Source organism: Anser anser (assembly GCF_964211835.1).
Source record: "Anser anser genome assembly, chromosome: 12".
NCBI classification, from domain to species: Eukaryota; Metazoa; Chordata; class Aves; order Anseriformes; family Anatidae; genus Anser; species Anser anser.
The window spans coordinates 19926570-19939858 of NC_139733.1; the positions used below are offsets into that span (position 1 = coordinate 19926570).

The following is a 13289-nucleotide window of genomic DNA, read 5'->3' on the forward strand; positions in this document are numbered from 1 at the left end:
CTCCTCTGACGTTTTCTTCGCACTTCTGAGGGTGGGAGAAATCCCACGCAGCTACTTTTTTCCAAAGACGTTTTAGGGTTTATAAACCACTGGAAAAACCGCCAACAATTTGTGCCACCGATTATAATAGAAATAAATAAATAACCGAGGAGAGGAGCTTTTAGGAGCCTGGCTCTATTCACCGAAGAAGTCCATTCCAGTTGCAGCCGCCTGAATTGCTGGCAATTTTCCAGCGATCATTTCTCACTGGACAAGATTACCAGAGTTACGCAGGCTACAACTCCTTGGCGACACGATAAAGCTTTACGGGCACTCAGCTGTTCCACGTCGGGGATGTTGACAATTTTACACCATAACTTCAAATATCGCGTGTGCTGCTTACACGTGATCGAATCGTAAAGTACCACTCTCACTGACAACACAAGTCTCGCTGCAGAAGATGCACCTGAAGCAGATAAATTAGTCCTGCTTTATCTTCCTACTGCAGTGAGGCAAAAGACAAAACCCAGTAACTTTTTAAAATGTCCTTCTTGCTCCTTCTATACTTCACTTCTTAGACAAAAGCAGAACCCCAGTCCTACAGTTCCTTCAGAACAGGTGTGTAAGAACAACAAGATGCACATAATTCCCCCCCAAATAAGTCTCAATCTTTACGACAAAGTTTTATCTGCTGTAGGTTTCCCTATAGCTAATAACATGCTGAACTGGAAACACCTCATAAGGCGTATTTAATATTTTTGTTAGGCTGAATCACACACCCGTGCCTGCTGCAGATAACAACTGGCAATGGCTGTTTCCCCTCCCTTCTCCATACGGCACCTGTAATAACTCAGTAATAGCAGCAAACAGGCACCAGCGAGCTCCCTGGCTGGATTAGCATCACAGAGGAGAGCCTCTCCTGCCGATGCTAATGATGTGCTCTACCCTGCTATCCCCAGGAGACAAATGACTGCACCGGCTGATTGACTCCATCACGGGGCCATCGTCCATCAATGTATTGCCTCCTTTATTGAAATCTCATCTCGGGAAGAGAAAGTGCTCGTACCACTTCGGGAAAACGGTGGAAGCGCTTTCAGAATAAGAGCTCCAAGGCACACAATTAGAGCCAAATGTTTCCGCAGAAACACACGTTTCCAGCAACCCCGACATATATATGTACGCTTTGTTCAACCAGGACAAGAAAGATTTATGTCCTTATGCTAATCCAGGTCTTTTGGTGGTGTTGGGTTTTCTGTTTATTTTTAAAAAGAGGAATGAAACACCTACTACAGGCATAATTTACTTGGTCAAGCAAAAACACAGACGGCGAATACAGCCACGCAGACCAAAGAAGGGAACCTGGAGGGTATTTAGCTACCTGATTTGCGAAGAGGTGAGTTCCAGCTCCTCGGACACAGGCTCACATGACACTAATGCGGTATTATCCCCACTGACACCTGCAAACGGAAGTGAGCACATACAGATCTTTCTCATTTATCTACTACATTGGTAATAACATGGAAAAAAGGAAAAGGAGGGATCTATTCGATTATGCACTACCCCTGTGATTTCAGAAATGCTGCACGTTCTGCAGCAGGAACAGGACACGGGCACTAAACCCCGTCCAAAAACGTTCTGATCGAGTTTCTAACACAGTCCTCCCACATCGTAGGTCCACTTCTGCGATTTGACTACGTTAAATTGCACATGAATTACCCAGACATCGCTCCACCTGCACAAAAATAATTTAGCTGAGGAAAAATTTCTGATTATAATCAGTCTCGCGTTTGTCTGCCCAACAATATAAATCTGAAGCAGGCAGCTTTATCTCAGGCAAGACATTTTGTCTCACTTAGCACCTCTGCACGTTACACGCAATCCATCACAACTCTGAAATCCCAACGAACAATCTGCTTCAGAAAACACATCTAAAGAAAAACACATCTAAATATTTATTCCTCACTTACCCCTAAAGGGACTCCAACAAGTCTGATAAGATCCTCACGCTGGAGTTTCTGGAACTCCTGGAGATACCCAAGCCCTAAGTTGGACTTCTGGAAGTTGGCACCTCCGTATCGCAACTGACAAAAAGCACGCGCTGTGCTTAAACACGGAACAGCCCAGCTCTCAGCAAAGCGCTCAACGATGGAGGTTCAAAATGTACATCAGCCAAAGTTAAAATCCATTTAAAAGTCAGAAGACTTCTGCTTCTGCGGTACCTAATTTCACATTTTACTGTTCTGACCCTCGCAGCACAGACTGTTACTCTGCAATCACAGATCAGCGCCCCAAGCAAGACACCATACTTCTCCAGATCAGGCCTCCTGGTTTCAGGATCTGAACCTCAAATCCGCACAACCCCTTTTCCTCATGTAAATCCAGTACTGCTTGTTAACAGAAGAGTAACCGTGGGTTTACTTTTCACTTTCAGAAACACGGGCAGCACCTTCAATAATAAAACACTGTTAAACTCAAACGGGGTCCGATCTTATCCGGTTGATTTCATTTCTTTTAAGGAGTTAAGATCCACCTCTGAAGATACCGAGTTAGTGAGCAGTCAAACAAAACACTCTAGGCCAGCAAGAAATGAAGCTTTTCCTCCTTTTAGTTGAGCCACACAGAATTACAATTTTCCCAGTGTTTATAAGACAGTGAATTTGTTGGCGTATCAATTAGCAGTCTTCTCCAAAGGACACGTTCCTAATTAATAGCTGGCTTATGGGAAGAACAGTGCTGAGGATTTGGTCATACCTCCAGACATAATAAAAAAGAGTGAATTGAGCTGTGGTTGATATACAGGAAAATCACTGTAGTTAGCAGATGTAACCTGCAAAAGGGACTTACATAAGCGAAACAGGCATTTTCACCTCCTTTCTGTTATACCATCTAATTCTGGACACCTGCTTATGGTAGGGATGAATATTCAGGATACGAGTATTTGAGCAAAAATGCCCAAATTTCTCCTTTTGCCTTGGGAAGAAGGGGAGTGCGAAGAGATGTGAAGTGCTGCTGCAAGACACAGCCACATCTGTAGTTTGTGTGAGTCTTATTTCAGGTCAGAGCTGCGTGTTACGAAACGCCAGCACACCTTGCAAGTGACCTACATTGTGGAATTAAAACCCACTAACCTACAGAACCATCTGAAAGCCCACAAAATAGGTCAGTGGGTTTCCTGGTAGGAAGAATTACACGGCCAAAAAGACACAGGCGTAACAAAGAACACTGAGATTGCGTCCTTCACCTAACGAACACAGGAGCACGCTGCAAATCCTATTTTTTACCCCGCTGCCACCGTTGCGTGCAGGCGGGACATCCCACAAGCAACACGAACTGCTTTGATTCTCACTGAGGGACCCTGGAAGAAGCCTGCTCCTTCAGGCCTGGGGAGGCAGGGAGGAAAGGAGCAGCCCCACACGCAGAAGCATCACCAGTGAAGCTGTGTGAGTAATTCACAGTCCTGAAGCGGAGGGGGCCTTGCAGTAGCCAGAGCACAAGCGACACCTGATTGATAACCAGCAGCGAACCGGCCTGGAGTTACGGCAGAGGTACCCGAGCGCAAAGCCTGGATAGAGACAACCAAAATAATTCATCCGGCCCACAGCACGTTCCCTGACACCTTTCATCCCTCCGGGGTCTCGGGTCACAGGCATTGTTTTCAGAGACCTAATAATTCAGCCAAAACAGAGCCCCACAGCACTTGGGGTTGTTGGGCAACGTTAATATGCAGCACACGACAGTAAGTCAGATCATGCGTGAGCCGAGCGTGTCCACGGAGAACTGCTCCTCGCATCCACCACTTCCCTCCTTGCAGCTACTCCTCGGGGCGATGCTGTACAAAAACGTTCCTATTCCCAGGTCGTGCGAGGTCCCAGCTCTTTGACGGACCCGCATCAGGGCACGAGACGCACACGCCGATCTTGCAGCTGGACCAGCCTTTCCGCAGCCAGCTGCCCGGAGCACGAAACGATCCGGTGGGTTTGAGAAAGGCACGCAGAGAAAGCCGCGCTGCATTCCTCGGCCCACGAGGACCTGCAGGGAGCGAGGCCCGCGTCCCACCGGGCGCGATGGCTGTTCCCGGCTCCAGCAGAAAGTTGCGTGCCCTCGCCTCCCACACGCGCATGCACACTTTGATTTAGATTCCCGTCTCCAAAAAAAGCAGTCTATGGAGGAAGGAGAAAATGAATAATATCCACGCTGCGTACTATCGATGACAGATTAACACACTCAGCGCCACGGTTTATCAATTAGACCTTTAGACTGTCTCCACTGGAAACAGGGGACGGAGCTTTAAATCCTCCCACCTGCGATCATTTAACCCGAACGTGTAACCTACATGAAAACTGTAACGCACCTTATCCACACCGAGCATTTTACTATGCTATTAAACATATTTTTTTCTTTCCCTAGTACAAAAGGACCACGGTAGGTGCAGTCAGCATGCCTTACCACAATCTTCAGGACCAAAACGTGGCAGAAGAGTCACAGCAGCCAACACAGCCCTGCTATGCTCGTCACCTACAGCATTTCAGGTACCCAAAGCTGGAAGCTAGACCAGGAGCCATCCCAAGACACTCCACATCAATGCAGAGGATCCTCCCTGCTCAGAACGATTCCCCAGAGGTGCTGAGGCCCAAGAGAAAAAAACACATTTGTGGTAATGAGATCATCAATGCCAGACCCAAACACCAGCAAAGAGCAAATCAGGACACAACTCGTACTCCTTCCAGCAGCCAAAGCACAAGAGACTGATCCTATGCCAGCTTTCTGCCTGCACCAGTATGACAGATAACACCAGATCTGAAGCTGAATAGCTTCATCCGCTCAGATGAAGTCTTACAGACTAAGGCTATGCTGGTTAAAAAAGCATACCATGAATCTGTACCAGCGGACAGCTTATAATGGCTCATGGCTGATGCATTTCGGGTCTGACAATATAAGTCATGAAGTCAAACAGTGTATCGTCAAAGCACAGCCTCAGAATTCAGGTCTGGCTGGGAACAATCAGCATTTTCTGCTTGTGAAGGGCTGATTGTATGCAAGATTCGCAGAAGGCTCCTATTCTTAGCTCCCGTGCCACACCGGGTTTGCCAAACTTAGCAAAAGTACTCTTCCTCTACAAATTCAGCGAGTAAGAGCCAACTAGTTTTAGACAGCGCTGGTAAACAAGAATTGAGAAAACCGTGGTCTGAAGAGCTCCCTACACGCGGTCGAACATTTAGCAAACGCCTATTGTGAATCCCAGCACTCCAAGTGACCGAGGCACGATTACGTTGCTCTCATCCATTACCAGCCAAGCAGTCCCCGAGCAGACTCAGCCTCCAGACCCAGATGGCCCAGGGGGCACCCGCACGGCTCCGGGCTGGGACAGACCTCGCTCAGCTCCCTTACGACCCAGCTGCCATTTAGCTTCAACGGGAAAAGCAGAGACAATTTACACATGGTCCTTAACGGCCAGTAAGTAAAGCTAATGTTCTAGAGAAGAGCACCAACTTCCCTTCCCCAACAGCTCTTTCTAGAAGTCCCCTACTCCATTTTTGTAGATACAGCCCACTCAAAAGAACAGCCCTGATGCAAAAATAAAACCCCGCCTAACGCAGGTGAAAGACACTTAACTTTAAAGAACTGAATGAAAACCACTTTGCTTCTAATCTACACCACGACGACACACCAGCACGTATTTTTAGAAGGGTCCTGCTAATAGACGGCAAATAAGCAGGGCACATATTAGCTCTGCAGAGGCTGGGCTCGTAAGCCTGATTCCTCATTCCAGGAATAGCAGGACTATCTGGTGTCTATTCTGGTCAGCCCAGCCTGGGTACAGAACAAGAGTACTTGCGCTGGTGACACGGAGAGCAGCTGATGTCCTTCAAGGTGCTAGCTTAGATACTGCAGACGTGCAAAGGAATTTTCTGAAGAACTGAAGAGGAAGGAAGACCAGCATCCAAGGCACCTGCTCCACACAAAACAAAATTCATTTTAAAATTACGCTGCTTGGCCTCCCCTCAAAAGCACGGCACAAGAGTGAAACACTACGGATGGATGCACGCTCCTTGAGCACTCCACAACGAAACACATGTTCATCTCCCCATGCAACCTCCAAATCACGTACTTTGGGTATACAGACATTAGCAACAAATACAACAGAAATGCTTATTACTAAGTGTATGCCTTCCAGAAGACGTTTATGCTACAATTTATTATCTTACTATTAAAAAGTCCCCTTTTTTTCTTCTTAATTTGCACGTCAGGTATCTAATTGCTACTCTCACACCTTTTGGTGAGTACTTTCAGTGTGTTTCTTCACTATAAAGGACACGAAGCTCAGATAACAAAGTGCTTATCCTCAAGTTAGACAAAACCTAACATCAGAGAAGCTCTGCCACCTCGCACTGCTTGCCTGTTAAACCAAACGGAAAACTGCAGAAAATAACTATCTGAGAGAAATCAGAGGGAAAGGGGAATAATCTGCTTCATGATGATGCTTTAAAGCACACAGAAACATTCTGCACAGCCATGCCTGGGAGGAGAGAGAAAGCTACAAGTGCATAGGAACACAACATATGTGAACCAGAAGAGAAAGAGCAGGGAAGAGGAGCAAGAATACCGTTAGGAAAAAAAAAGGAGACAGAGAGACGGTCTCACGTAGGAACCTACGACTCCCCTTAATAGGAAATGCAAGGCCAAATTCTGCCCCAGCATTCTCAGGAAATCCAAAGTAAAATTTCTTTCCACGTCTGGAGTAGTAATGGGTATTGGAAGGGAACGTGTGTTTGTGGAGCAAAATTCCCAGCAGAAGTTTTAATTCAAGTCTTCCTCTGTGTTCAGGAACCAACGGGGGCTCTAGCAGAGCAAACCACCAGGACAGCCAAAGGACACAAGTGGAAGCAGTGACTAGCACCACCTCCCTGAGCCATTACACCAATACAAAAACCTCCAGGAAAGAAAATCATTGCAAACCCCAGCAAGCACATTACCATTATTCATTCCCAAGCTAGCCAATTAAATTGTCATCTCGCTGAACTGGATGTTGTGCTGAACACAGCTTGCATCTTTGCTGTTAGCCTCTGAGAGGAAAACTTGAGGAAAACTCAAGATGCTCCATACCCGATATACTTGCCTAAGTACAGAGAAATGAAGTTTAACCATAAAAAAGCAGGAATAGAGTTGGGGAAAGTGTGCTGGCGACATGTAACAAATTCAGTATTTGAGTACTACAGGTTTAATACAATCTTTGCCTGAAAACTCTCAATTCTCTTGAGATGGATTTGACTTTTTTTTTTTTTTTTAAGTTTAACTGAAATATTTACAAACAATCCCTTGAAAAAGCATTCAGGTGCAGCTTAACTGTTTAGCATCCACAGTGATTTTTATTCGGTACGTCTCTAAGAGTTACTGTACGTAGCTAAAGCTCTTTTTTTGAGAGCCTAAGGAAAGGGGATAGTTGGATCTGAGAAAGCAAAAATTCTGCAGGCTGCTAGCCACCCCTCCCACACACACCACACAAAGATTGTATCAAGTCTGAAAAAAACACACGCGCAGTAAGAATTAGCTAACGTCCTAACTAGTTCTCAAATAGGAGAATATTTGTCCGCCAAAGTAAATTCTACAGCAAATAACTGACTTCACGGGGGGGGGAATGTAGGTCATACTAAGTCTTATTAAAATACTGAGCATACTGTGATTTCCCACTACAATTTGATGAAAACCAGTTGCCCCATCACATCTACAATGTTCTTTCACTACTCTGTTGAGTTGGTTTTTGTTGTTTTTTTTAAAGACAGTTTGGTAAGTTTCTGTTAAGTGTTACCAAAGCCAGCCTTAATGAAGCACAGTGGTTTTAAATGGGGATAGGTGTCACCAACTCGTCAAATTACAACTCAAAGGTCAAGCTCATCTCATATTTGAAGTAATAAATTATCAATCATAACTCACTAGGTTTTCTTCCACCAGTGACTTATTAAAAAATTCTGATGAATTTCCCAGCCATCGACTTGTACCTCACATACTGTGACACTCAGAGCAATACCACAACAAAGAGCTCTGACCTCCCAGGTCTTCTCAACGCACAAAGTTCACTCAACATTCAGCCACTCCTGCTTTCGGTTAGATTTATTCGCAAATCATATAAATATGCAAGAAGACATGATGGTCCATTGAATATTTAGAATATTTTCCCTCAAACTCCACAAACAAAAGCAATTTAAAAAGCAGCAAAAATGAATAGAAAGCTGATGAATTAAATGAATTAAAATTAGAAGCCATTCAGAAGAGTCTATTAAAAGCTAAGCAGAAGTACGACGTTCTAGACATGAGGATCACATCTGGCAAGTAAGGCTACAGTTCTTAACCTGAAATCAATTGCTATCCCTTTTAAGGGCTCTTTAAAAGAAAAACATCGTACTATCTCAACAAACCTTTTGAAACTTCTCATAAAAAAAAGGGAGGAAAAAAAGCCTTCTGCTCTCAAAATGAATGTCAGTATGGTGGCCAAATGAAAATGATCTGGTATGATAGCAGATACAATCCATGTGGACTCCTACATCTCATTAAGACTCTCCTCCTACAAACACCCGTGCACATGCTCGACATTATGCTGTGAGAACTTTCAGCGACTGCAAGGCTGCGCTGTGCTGTAGCAGCACAGTAAAACACCAGACAACTGCAGGATCAACGTGTTTTACCTGAATCAATGGGGAAGCCAAGACAACAGAAACCCACAGAAATCAAGCACGCTTTGAAGGTTTAGTTGCATGACAAAACAAGATTGAACAAAGCCGGTGAAGAATCAGATCTACGCGTGTACAGAACGCTACTGTCCCGAAAGACAGACCTTATTCAATGATGTAAAACAATTTTAAATAGCATAGTTAAGTTCAACGCCTTGGCATATTCTGTAAAACGTGTAGGGATACTTGTAATCAACATGCATCGTGAAACACACAGCGAAGTGCTGCAACTCTATTGCTGTAACTCAGAGCGCTTCCATGGCCCAAAAGCATGCTCCCCATTAAAAATGTAGGCACTTCACATTGTTTAAAGCACAGTGCAAACAATAACTAACCAAAAACACTTTAACCTCCTTTGTCAATCAAGTCAAGACACCCGAGTCACGAGAACAGCCTGCCCAAGAGAGCATCTCAACGCACATCTCAACACGCTTTCAAAGAAGAAAACTGACACCTTTCACAACGCAGGTCTTACAGACCGCTTCCTTGACAGAGTAACGTGAACTCATATTCAGGCCATACATCATTTACAAAAAGCTTATCAGAAGACAACATCATAGAACAAATCAGAAGAAAGAAAAAAAAAAAGCAGACCACCACACGCCTGTTTCAGCACCAACTGGTATTTCCAGAACGAACTTTCTGAACCAATTAAACTGCAGAACTGCAATTTAGAGTTTTTAGGAATTAAATTAGCCACTGTACGCCAGCTGCAAAACCTTGCAAAGACTTCCAGTTACTCAGCGTAAGGCAATCGGAGAGAACTGACAGCTAAAGCTTTCAGCAATCCGCACCATTCCCACGAAAGCCGATTCCTTTGAGATGACAACAGACAGAGAGATCAACATCTCAGGAAGGGAGTTGTTGTTCTTGTGGCATCCTTGGTTTCAGCTGTTTCCCTTCTCACTCCCTAATCCTCAGTTATTTTTTACTCCTGGGGAAAACACAGGTAGATCTCTCCCCAAAACACAGAAAACCATCGGCCCCAAAACACAGCCCGAACGTTTTGGGCTGCCTGCAGAGCTTTTAAGAAGTCTTTCTCACAATAGCAACAGAAAAGCACGGAACAACAAAAAGATTCAGGTCGCTGCCACAGTCATGAAACGCGTTTTCCAGGTCTAATTAAGCGCTTGAAAGAGAATTTTTAAAAACCACAATATTTTAAACGGGGACAGCCGGGACTACATCTCGGGGAAGGGGGGGGGGCCACGAACAACGGGGCTCTGGAAAACGGCGGAAATCAACAAGTCAGCATAACCAAAGGCACGGCTGAGAGCCGTGTTTAAAGGCGGGCATTACCTTGTGGAGGTGCCTTTCCTGACATCGCAGATGCTGCATTTGAAGGCTTCGGCGCTGTTCCGAAAGGTGCACACGCTACAATCCCAAAAGCCTTCGTCGGCTGCAGGTTTGGCTTGCCTTTTTGGCCTTGAGGAGGGAGAGGGAGAGGGAAAGTGTGTGTGTGTGTGTGTGTGTGTGTGTATGCGTGTGTTTGGGGAGGAGGAGAAAAGAAGCAGGAGGAGGAGAGAGAGAGAGAGAGAGAGAGGGGAGGAGGAGAGAAGGAAAACACACACATTAGAAACCATATTACACAGCCCTCCAGCCCGGCGCCTTCTCCTGCCCGCCCCGCTCCCCCCGCACACCGGGGGTCGCCGGAGCCCCGCGGGGGCCCGCAGAGGTGCGGGGCGGCGCCGTGCCCCGGCCCTCCCCGAGGGCCAGGCCGGGCCCTGCCGAGCCGAGCCGAGCCGGGCCGGGCCGGGCCCCCCCGTGCCCCCCGGCCCCGGGGCCGCCGCCGTTGGGGCGGGGGCAGCGCCGGCGGGGCGGGGGCCGTCCCCCCCTCGCCCTCCTTTTTCGGAGGGGCGGGCGGCGAAGAGTTTGAAGGCCGGGAGGCGTGTTCGGCACCCGCCCGCCGCCTCCACCTTGTTAAATCTCCCTTTGTCTGGGAGAAGTGAGTGTGCGGGGCGGGAGTGCGTGTGCGAGCGGAGCCGCCATGGCTGCTCTCACACCACAGCAGCCCTGGCACCGGCGGCGGGGAGGCACAAACACTTCTCCTCCTCCTCCCGCTGCTGCCCTTCCACGCTCCCCCTCCATCTTAGGAGCCTCCCTCCGAGCCCGCAGCCACCCCGCGGGGCCGGGGCGGCGCGGAGTTGGCCCACCTGGCGGGGCGGCGCGGCGGCCCCCCCGCCTCTCCTCCCGCCCGCCCTCCCTCCATCTTAGGCGCCCCCTCGCCGCCGCCCGCCCGCGGCGGAGCGCACGCACACCGCTGCCAGCCAGGGGCCTACCCGCCGCCGGCCCCCGCCCGGCAGCGCCGAGCCGCCGGCCCGCCGCCCCCTCCCCGCGCTCACCTCCATCTTAGGGGCCCCTACCCCGACTCTCTCCCTCCCCCCCCCACCCCAGCCCCGGCCGCCCCCCGCCGCTCTCACCTGGTCGGGCTCTTCTTGTCGCCCATGACCATGGATCGGGGCCGCCCCTGCCCTGCGCACAAAGAAAGCCGCGAGGGGGAGGGCGGGCGGGTGGAGGGGAGGGCGACGGGGCTGCCTGCGGCCAGCGGGCTCCGGCTGCTCCTCACCCCCGCGCCGCCGCTCCTGCCGCTGCCAGGCTCCGCTCCAGACTAGCAGCGCAGCCCGGCGCCCTCCCTCCCTCTCCTTCTCTCTCCCTCCTCCTCCTCCTCCTCCTCCTCCTCCCCGCGCCGCTCCGGCGGGCGGAGCTCGCCGCCGCGCCGCGGCCAATGGGGGCGGCCCCGCCGCCAGCCCCGGCGGGGAGCGGAGCGGAGCGGGGGGCGCCCCCCTCGCCGCGGGGTCCCACCCCCGGGCCGGGGCGAGGGCGGCGGGGAGCCCCGGGGGGCTGCGGAGCCGGGGCTGTGCCCCTCGGGTTTGGGGAGGGTGGGTGCTGCACACAACCACCCCCCCGCGCCGGGACCCCACCGGCGGGGAGGGTTCTTTGAGCCGGAGGCGACCCCTTCCCTTCCTTTCCCTTCCCTCGTTCCCCCCAGGACCGCTCCCCGCCTGCCCGTCCCCCGAGGGGCTCGGGGCTGAGGGCGGAGGCGCCCCCGCCCCGGGGCCCGCAGCAGGGGGAGGCCGCCCCTGCCCCGCCGCGGGAGGGGGAAGGCCCCGGGGGCCGGGCGGCCCGGGGAGGTGTAGGGCAGCTCCGCTCGGCGGTGAAAGGGGCAGAGGGGCCGGGGGGAGGAAGGCAGGCCGGAGCCTGCTTCCTCCTGCCGTGCGGGAAGGGGAGCGGGACGCGGCCCGCAGGGTGCCCGCAGGCAGCCCTGAGGGGCAGGGGGGCACCGCTCGCCTCAGGGCTTCGCGTTCCTGGGGTACATGCCTCCTTTGCGTCCGCCAGCACCTCAGCAACTGCCTGCACCACTTCCCTTCTCTCTTTGGGTCAAGTCACCAACCCGAGCAGAGGCTGCTCTGAATTTAAGGCGTTTCGACAGCATTGCCCTAGTCTTTCAACAACATCCTCATCGATCCATTGCAGATCCATAAGCACGCTTCACCAGAAAGCACAAGCCGCAGGTCCGCGAAACTCCTGAGGCGGCAAAGAGTGGCTCTTCTGCAGAAGCTCGGCCCCAGGCCTGCGCTACGCCTGCCCCGTGGGCCTGGAGAAACGCTCCGGGGGTGGCTGGGGGTGGCAGGTCGAGGATGAGCCCTTGTCGCCCTCACTGCACAACCCCTCAGTGTCCCCTGGAGCAGCTGTGTGAGAGGAGATGGGGTCGAAGGGCCAGGAGAGAACGGCTGGAGAAGGACTGAGGTGGCTCCTGGTTTGTGAAAGTTCCAAATATTCACGTTACAATCCAAGCAAGAGCCGACATGGCGCAGAGCATGTTTCCCCCCTCCTTCTCTCAACTTACAAAGAGCAAAGAATAAAGACAAAAGTTGGTTCAACTCTTTGTAGCTGCACAAGTGCAAGCCATAGAGGACAGGCATCTTTTTCCACTGTATTTTCCCACTTTTTCAGTGGCAACAAAGCCCAGTTAGCTCCTGCCAGCGAGGAGCAGACTTCACCCCAGACAAGAAATACAGCGCAGTCAGGAAGGAGCCTGCAGCCTGCAAAGGGAGGATGAGAGCAGGAGCGGGGCTATAGGGAGTGGATGGAGACGGTCTGAACAAAGTTAACCCCTGGCAGAGCACAAGGAAAAAATGAAAAAACAAAATGCTACTTAAAGAGCAAACCAGTGTAAGGGACTTAAGACAGGATATGCTCTTACCATGACAGGACAAAAGCATAACCATGTCCTGTGCTTTAAAGCATTAGCGATCTGGAGTTGTTCACAGGCAGAGGTTTTATCCCCCTCCAGCAGTGCCCAGTGAGCAGCCGCGTGGTGCTGACTGTCACCTCTCCATATTTAAGGGCTGCATGTAATCCTCTCACCGTGCCCAGTTCCCCATATCCACACACAGGTACCTTAACCCTTGCTGGCACCTCCACTCACTCCTTGAACCATGGCTTGTGCAGACAAAGACTTCAAATGACTTTTTCGTACTCCGTGCAAGTTTCCAGACAATACGGCGAGAAGCAGACATACTCCAAGGGCAGAGTTAAGGTTGTGTAATTATCACATGTAGGAAGTGTCGTTTTCCCATTGCA

At 50.3% G+C, this 13289-nt stretch overlaps 1 protein-coding gene across 1 annotated transcript in view; it reads right to left on the reverse strand.

Moving 5' to 3' along the window:
• RYBP (RING1 and YY1 binding protein) overlaps positions 1-11369 on the reverse strand; it is a 44672-nt gene extending 33303 nt beyond the window's left edge. The window contains exons 1-2 of the mRNA XM_083795098.1: positions 11126-11369; positions 10005-10130 (exon numbers count right to left, since the gene is read on the reverse strand). Of these exons, the coding sequence (XP_083651224.1) occupies positions 10005-10130; positions 11126-11157 (158 nt within the window). The 5' untranslated portion in view covers positions 11158-11369. The remainder of the gene's footprint in view (positions 1-10004; positions 10131-11125) is intronic.
• Between the last annotated feature and the right edge of the window lie 1920 nt (positions 11370-13289).